At 38.5% G+C, this 8464-nt stretch overlaps 2 protein-coding genes across 2 annotated transcripts; both read right to left on the reverse strand.

The window, feature by feature from the left end:
* Positions 1 to 263: 263 nt before the first annotated feature.
* Positions 264 to 581, reverse strand: LOC114730074 (uncharacterized). Its single transcript, XM_028917101.1, has one exon. The coding sequence runs from the start codon at positions 579 to 581 to the stop codon at positions 264 to 266; it is 318 nt and encodes a 105-aa protein (XP_028772934.1).
* A 5485-nt stretch (positions 582 to 6066) lies between these two features.
* On the reverse strand, positions 6067 to 6519 carry LOC114730075 (uncharacterized). Its single transcript, XM_028917102.1, has one exon. The coding sequence runs from the start codon at positions 6517 to 6519 to the stop codon at positions 6067 to 6069; it is 453 nt and encodes a 150-aa protein (XP_028772935.1).
* Positions 6520 to 8464: the final 1945 nt, after the last annotated feature.

Genomic DNA, 8464 nt, shown 5'->3' on the forward strand with positions numbered 1-8464 from the left:
CATAGGTGACTCAAAAACCCCTAATTCCACCTTTTCCTATTTTTAGGGAATTTTTGAGAACTTTTCACAAAATTACTATTTTGCCCCTAGGGACCCTATAAAGTCGGTTTCATCCCATTATGGGTTTTCATGCTTTACTCACACCTTATGCTTATCAATCATGTCTTATTTCTCACATTCCCATTACCAAGGTTTCAAATTTTGGGATGTTACATTTCCCTCCCCCTTAAAAAAGATTTCGTCCTCGAAATTTAAAATATACCTTATTCGAAGAGTTCGGGATAATTATCCTTCATGTCGTCTTCCTTCTCCCAGGTTGCTTCTTCTTGTGCCAGATTCTCCCAGATGACTTTGACCATTGGGATGGATTTCTGCCGCAGCTGCTTTACTGGATAATCAATGATATTTACTAGTTTGATCTCCCAAGTTAGGTCATCTCGCAGTGCTATATCTTCATATTCCAAAGCATGAAAGGGATTTGGTTGATACTTCTTTAGCTGGGATACATGGAAGATATCATGTATCTGACTAAGGTTCGGGGGTAGGGTTACTTTATATGCCACCGGTCCCACCTTTGACATAATTCGGAAAGGTTCGATGTATTTTGGTGACAACTTCTTCGATTTAAAAGACCTTCCTACTCCCGTTATCGGAGACACTTTCAAGAACACATGGTCTCCTATATCGAAGGTCAAAGACTTTCACCAAACGTCCGCATGACTTTTCTGTCTGCTTTGGGCCGTGAGCAGTTTCTGTCTAATCGACCTTATCCTCTCAGTTGTTTGCTCGACTAAGTCTGGCCCATATAGCTTTCGCTCCCCTAATTCTGTCCAACATAGTGGGGATCTACACTTGTAACAATACAAAGCTTCATACAGAGCCATCTGTATACTGGAGTGATAACTGTTATTGTAAGCAAATTCTGCTAATGGAAGATAGTTATACCAGTCACCTTTGAAATCTAACACATAGGCTCTCAACATATCTTCCAGTGTTTATATGGTTCGCTTTGTCTGACCATCCGTCTGTGGGTGATACGCTAAACTGAAGCTCAGCTTGCTGCCCATTGCTTGCTGCAGTGCCTTCCAGAATCAGGATAGAAACCGAGGATCTCAGTCGGATACAATCAACTCTAGCACTACATGTAATCTCACAATTTCTTTGATATATAACATGGTAAGTTTTTTTTGTTCGTAATCTTTCTTTATTGCCAAAAAATAGGTAGACTTCGTTAATCAGTCAATAATCACCCATATTGCGTCATATCCAGATAAGGTACGAGGTAACCCCATGATGAAATCCATGGAGATACTATCCTATTTCCATTCCAGAATATTTAGAGGATGTAAAAGCCCTTACGGTCTCTGATGCTCTGTTTTGACCTTTTGACAAGTGAGGTATTAGATACATACTCTGTTATGTCCTTCTTCATGCCAAGCCACCAAAACATACGTCAGAGGTCTTGGTACATCTTTGTCATTCCCGGATGTATCGTATATTTGCTCTTATGTGCTTCCTCCAATAGCTGTTGCCTGATAGACTCCAGAACATATACCTGTTCCTTATACTTCAATATTCCATCTGATGACACCTCGATCACATCATCCTCAGCTTTTGTTAGCTTAATCCAAAGTGTATTGGCTATCGGATCACTCTTTTGGGCCTCTCTGATTTGTTCTATCAGCTGGGCTTTTGCTCTTATCACTTATACTTTCTGGATCATTAGTTTCATATGGAACAAAGTTTCCCAATCTCTGACATCTTCGATGAGTTTCCGTTCCTGAATCATTAGGAACGCTACTTGTACTACTTTTGGCTCAAGGCGTCAGCTACAACGTTAGCCTTACCTGGATGGTATTTTATTTGGTAATCATAATCCTTGAGCAACTCCATCTATCGCCGTTGTCTCATGTTTAGTTCTTTTTTATCTTGCAAGTACTTGAGACTTTTATGGTGACAGTATAGTTCAAGGGTTGCCCCATATAGATAATGACTCCAAATTTTTAAGGCATAAACTATTACAGCTAATTCTAAGTCATGAGTGGGATAATTCTCTTCATGAGATTTTAACTGTCGTGAAGCGTAGGCGACTACTCATCCTTGCTGCATTAATACACACCCCAATCCTTGCTTGCTAGCATCGATATATACAACATATGGTAGGGTTGGATTAGGAATTATCAACACAGGGGTCGAGGTCAGCCTTCCTTTTAACTCTTGGAAGCTAGCCTCACATTTATCATCCCACACAAATTGCTGGTTCTTACATGTAAGTTTAGTGAGGGGCTATGCAATTCTTGAAAAATCTTTAATAAATCTTCTATAGTAACCTGCCAATCCCAGAAAGCTTCGTATTTCTGTTACTGTTTTTGGTTGCTCCCAGTTTAGAACTGCTTCCACCTTATTGGGATCTACTGCTACTCCATCTTGGGTAATCACATGACGCAAAAACTTTACTTTATTCAGCCAAAACTCACACTTGCTGAGTTTGGCATATAGCTATTTTTCCTTCAAAATACTTAGGACGATCTATAAATGTTGTTCGTGTTCTGCTAGTGACTTGGATTATACTAAGATATGATCAATGAAAACCACTACAAATTGATCTAGATATGGCTAAAAATCCTATTCATGTAATCCATGAAAATTACAGGGGCATTCGTTAATCCGATAGGCATTACCAAGAACTCGTGGTGCCCATACTGTCACACCCTGATAATTTTATCCTAATTGATGAATGATTTGAGACTGACTAAGGCCAAATAGTATAGTAGACTGGTAGAGGATCCAGGCTATGAGCAAAAATCAGATAGGGACATAATGGTCATTTTTGAAAAGATCAGTCAAAAAGGGCAGTATTGGAAATAATGTCCGAAATTCCTAAAAATACCCAAAAAATCATGAAAAATAGAAAGGAGGGTACAGAATAATGTTTGAGGCTTAGAAGGTGAATATAGGATTAAAAATAATTTATCAGAGAATTATTTGTAATTATCAGAATTTTTGGTTAATTAAGGAAAATTAGCCAATTTCCATTATTTAAAATATATAAAGGCCTAAAAAATTCAAGGAAAAATAGGGATAAATTATGTGACATATTATCCTAATTTATAAAATTACTTCCCACCTTTGGATGTACAGAGGTTAGCTTAAAGAATATTTATTACCGAATTATTATCAGTAGAATATTGATTTTTGACAAAATAAAATTTAGAAAATTATAGAGGGAGGTAAAACTTGAGAAAAATCATGGAATACCCTTGGAATGAGGGGAATTTAAGGAGGTGTTGAAATCAAAATTTTGTGACAGTAAATTGGACAGGATTGTTGGAAAATCGGACCGAAAATACACAAATAATCAGTGGATTGCACTGAATATTGGATGAGTCATTTTTCTCCCTATATTTAGAGTAATATTTCGGCCAAAAATAAAGGGGGAGGACAAAGTTGGAATTTTCCAAATTGTTTAAGGGCATAAAGGGAAATAAGAGACAAAACATTAAAATAATATTTTATTTCCACATGAAAATCACATGGTGAATAGGTGTCCATCCATGTGTCAACTGCTTGTGGTGTGTGCTCTAGGATTTGTCCATGTGTAAAGTGGAAAAAAATGGACGGCTGAGATCGCATCTTTTTCCCGAAGGGCATTTTTGGAATTTTGAAAAATCAAAGCCTATAAAAACCCTGGTCTCATGAACAATTCGGCCAAAGAGGTTTGCTAGTGAGGGAATGTTGTGTTCTTGAGTTCTAGGAGAGAGAAAGGAAGAAAGAAGAGAGAGAAAGGGAGAAAGCAAAGTTAGACACCTCTAATCGCTGATTAAGAGCTAATTAAGGTACGTTTACCTCCCTAAGTGTTAATTATTTTTAGTTAATTATTTATTTGAGGAAGATTAGGATTAATTACCTTGATTAATTATGGTTTAGTAATAGCTAAGATTAATCATGTTATTTGATTAAAGATTAGTAAGTAATTAAGGTTAGCTACCCTGATTAATTAGTAATTAGTGATTAGTTATGCTAATTGAAGGATGATTAATTATGATTAATCATGTTGATTAAGGAATGATTAAAGGTTAATCATGCTGATTAGAGAATGATTAATAGATTAATCCATAAGGGATTAGTGACTTAATCTTAGAAGATTATGTTGTACTAATGACTATGTGACTTGAGGACCTTAATTAAATATTGGATTAAGGATTAAGGGTTAATGATTAACCAAGAAAACATGATTAATCATGGATTAAGGCTTGGTCAAACCAAAGTCAAAGGATTAGGAAAGGTATACAGAAATTATAAATTGAAAGGCACAAGGGTAGTCTTATATTGAGAAAGAATTGTATACTGGATATGGAATTTACCATACCCTTACCGTATGGTTGATAGGCAATTTTCTGGAAACCTAGGAGGACCTCAAGCAAGAAAACAAGGAGGAAACAGTAAGCGTGGAACCAAGGTAGCGTGAACTTGCAATTATTTTGTTGACCTGCATTTGGTGTTTCTGCTATGTGTGTTTATGTGCCATGAGAATGTTTATGTACAGATGATGTGAACTCCTTGCAATGTATGCCTTGACTCTTGCATGATTGAGTTTTGACCAGAATGATTATATGCTCCATGATATGATGACATGGATACAGAATGGTTATGGCATGGCATAAAGACTAGCAATGTTATTTTACTGCATGTAGCATGACATCTTATGCATGTTGACTTGATGATTGTATGTTCAATGCTACTGGGATTTCTATGAAATCTCATTCCTCCTATAACATGATATCCTAGGTGCCACTACTTCCAAGGAGAAGGGAAAAGAAATAATCATGGCTTGAGGAAGTTATGAGTTATGTATTGTATTATATGGTTTTAAACCTTTCTCTTTCAAGCCATGTAAGCATATTCTGATCTTGAATGCATGATATGATAGCCTTTTTGAATGTATATTAATGGTAGAGTACCTTTATATGTGATTATGGTATGCTTATAGTGAAAAACGAAATGGTGCTGGAATTAGTGAAAAAGGGGGATAAAAGTGATCTAGATTTGACCAAACTTTGACCAACGAAGACCCTAGTCAAATAGTTGAAATTTTCCCTAAAATTTAGCATTCAAATAGATCTTATTTTTCCCTTTAAAATGAGTGGTAAAGCGTCATAATCGGAGCTCTGTGTAAGAAGTTATGCCTTTCCGAAGTTAGGAAAAAATCTTGGAAAATAGAAAAATGACCAAATGAACAGTACTTTTTGAAATTAAAATCGGATGCGTTTCTGATTAAATTGAAATCTGAGGTCATTTTTTCTTGATAGATAATGTTAAGAGCTTTGAGTGAGACTTGGAACGACCTTGTTTCGATTTTTCTAGAATTAGTTATGATTTTTCAAAGTTATGCCAAGTTTAAGGTTACAGTGAATAGTAATGCGGGAAAGGAAATTTTTAAACTCGGGTTTTTCAACCCGGTAACTTTAAATTGCGCTTCCGAATATCTTAACTTGGCATAATATAAGGTCACAAACATAAGGTGTTACATTTATATAATTTTAAGAGCTTCGAGTGAGACTTGGAACGACCTTGTTTCGATTTTTCTTGAACTAGTTATGATTTTCCAAAGTTATGCAAGTTTAAGGTTACAGTGAATAGTAATGCGGGAAAGGAAATTTTTAAACTTGGGTTTTTCAACCCGTAACCTTAAATTGCGCTTCCGAATATCTTAACTTGGCATAATATAAGGTCGCAAACATAAGGTGTTACATTTATGGTATCAGAGCAAATGGTTTTGGCACTCAGAACAAATTTTTAAACTCAGGTTTTTCAACCCGGTAACCTTAAATTGCGCTTCCGAATATCTTAACTTGGCATAATATAAGGTTGCAAACGTAAGGTGTTACACATACCGTGTTCAAAAAGCGGTCTTTGGGATGTCCTCTGCTTTAATCCTCAGTTGATGGTAACCTGATCTCAAGTCAATATTGGAGAACACTGTGTCACCAGCTAGTTGGTTAGCAAATCGTCTATTCTAGGTAGTGGGTACTTGTTTTTAATCGTCACTTGTTGAGTTCCTGGTAATCATGGTGACACACTGGTTCGGATAAAATTCTTTTCTAATAGCTCCTCTAATTGCTTCTTTAATTCTGCCATTTCATTTGGAGCCATACGATAAGGGGCTTTGGAAATCGGCCCTGCTCCAGGTAACAGGTCAATTGCAAACTCTACCTCTCGCTCCGAAGGTAACTTGCTAATTTCTGTTGAAAAGACTTCCAGAAAATTGCATACCACAGGTATCTCTATTATGCCTTCTTCCATTTCTGCATGTACAAAGAAGAATACCACATACCCCTGACAGCCATGTCTTAGGTAATCCCCAGCTTGGGCTCCCGTGATCAAGTTTAGTTTCACCTCAGTACGAGGGGTTAGCTCATGAGGAGGAAACATCAAAGTCCTATTCTTATAGTCAAGGAGTATATTATGGGTAGATAGCCAATTCAGACCAAGTATCACATCAATATCATGAAAAGGCATACATATTAGGTAAAGTGTAGTGCAACAGTAGGCATACCAGACAATACAATTTAGGCAAACATCAGACGTATAAACTTTAGTGCCCGTAAGAGTAGCCACACATAGATCATATAATAATATGTTAACAACAAGGCCTATGTGCTTCACGCATTCATATGAAACAAAAGAGTGGCTAGCACCCGAGTCAAACGTAGCATGCACAAGGTAATTATTAACTTGTATCGTACCTTGTATCATCTCAGGTGACTTATTAGCCTCTTCCCTTGTGAGGGCAAAGACCCTCCCTTGAGCTTGGGGCCTCGAGCCGTCCACATTAAGAGGGCACTCCCTTATATAGTGTCCTGGCTTACCGTATCAGAAGCACACATTTTGACCCATCAAACATGGTCGATCTCCATGGTTTTTGCCACAGGTGCTACATTCCTTAGTCTGGCACGTAGTGCTACTTCCTCCTTGCCTTACCCCTCCTCCTCGCTTAGACTTCTTGGAAAACATAGGCTTTCACCTCTTCCTATTTCCTCCGGAAGAAGTCTTCTCTGGTTTGCCCCTTGTTGCTGGTCCTTCTAGTCTAGGAGCGGCCCTGACTAGCGCCTGGTGGTTCAAGCTACTTTCAGTTATCTGGCAGGCTTCCACTACCTAATTGAACTTTTCAAGTTGCCATGGGGCTGCCTTCTCCCTCAGCTCCTGCCTTAGTGCCCTTACCATTTTCTCTGTTTTCCACCGCTCATCATTGCGGAGTTAGAGGTAGTTAGAGTAACGAGAGAGCCTCATGTACCTGTCTAGGTACTCATCGAAGGACTCTCGAGGACCTTGTTGAATCATCAGAAATTCCACCTCCTTTTCGTCTCTTACTGATAGTGGGAAGTATTTTAAATTAAAGTGTTCCTTGAACACTTCCCAAATAATAGGGGTTGCATTCTCCTGGAGGATCATCTCGGTGTTTGTCCACCAACGATCAGCTTCGCCCTCCAATTTATAGATAGCCATCTGAGCTTTCCTCTCAGAGGAACATTCAAGCACATTAAAAATCTTCTCTAGCCGAGTAATCTAATCCTCAGCCACTTGGACATTCAGTGTCCCAGTGAAGCTCAGGGGATTCTGTCCACTGAATCGTTTGATCCACTGCCTTAGTGAATCAGGATACCTTGCAGGTCGCACCGCTCAGCTGCTGGCTCTTGAGGTTGAGCTGGTTGTGGTGCCTCGGCCACTCTTGGCCTGGCCTGTTACAGCTGTGCTATCGCTGCTGTCACTGTGGCTGCTATGGCAGCATCGCGTTCCTGGTTTTAGCGGGCTTGGGCTACCTGAATTTCTTACATCACCTTTTGTTGTTCCTCTAGTCGGTCCATAACCAATTGAATCGGGTCAATGGGAGGTTTTCTTACCGCCTCCCTTGGTTGTGTTTCTCTTCAGGTTCTCACCATTTTACTTAACTTGTTACTACGAGAGGAACAGAGGAATAAGATTATTACTTAGTCATCAAGATATTTTATACTAAGAAGCTATGCTTCATATTTTTACATAGATAGGTTTTAGGTATAAGCATCCAAAACATAGATCATCCAAGTCACATAGATAGTCATCCACTTAAGACATGGGAGAGAAAGCAAAATAAGAAGTAATAAAAAGCTCGAGTTCATCTAGGATCTGATCAAAGCTTTCATAGGCGCCTTGCTTGGAACGGTCACTAACCAACTGGATCTGATCCTGCCAAACATGGGTCCTTGGCAAAGTGTCAACTAAGGCTATCCCCACATCTCCTCATCCATCTCTCCCTCATCTTGGTCAGTGATATCATTATGTAACAGGCATACGTAGTAAAAATAGTCCATATAAATATACCCATACTAGTTCTAGGAGATGTCAATCTGCCTCCCCAGCTCACAGAGCTCCTCAAAAATAGCCTGATAGGTGTGCAGCTCCTTCGTGACTAACTATTGCCTCTTCT

This window comes from Neltuma alba, unplaced genomic scaffold (genome assembly GCF_004799145.2).
Source record: "Neltuma alba isolate B1F8T4 unplaced genomic scaffold, ASM479914v2 tig00012706_pilon, whole genome shotgun sequence".
NCBI lineage: Eukaryota > Viridiplantae > Streptophyta > Magnoliopsida > Fabales > Fabaceae > Neltuma > Neltuma alba.

Bases quoted from the DNA above. Each gene is read 5' to 3' on its own strand.
- LOC114730074 (XM_028917101.1), bottom strand. From the start codon at position 581: ATGTCAAAGGTGGGACCGGTGGCATATAAAGTAACCCTACCCCCGAAC.
- LOC114730075 (XM_028917102.1), bottom strand. From the start codon at position 6,519: ATGCCTTTTCATGATATTGATGTGATACTTGGTCTGAATTGGCTATCT.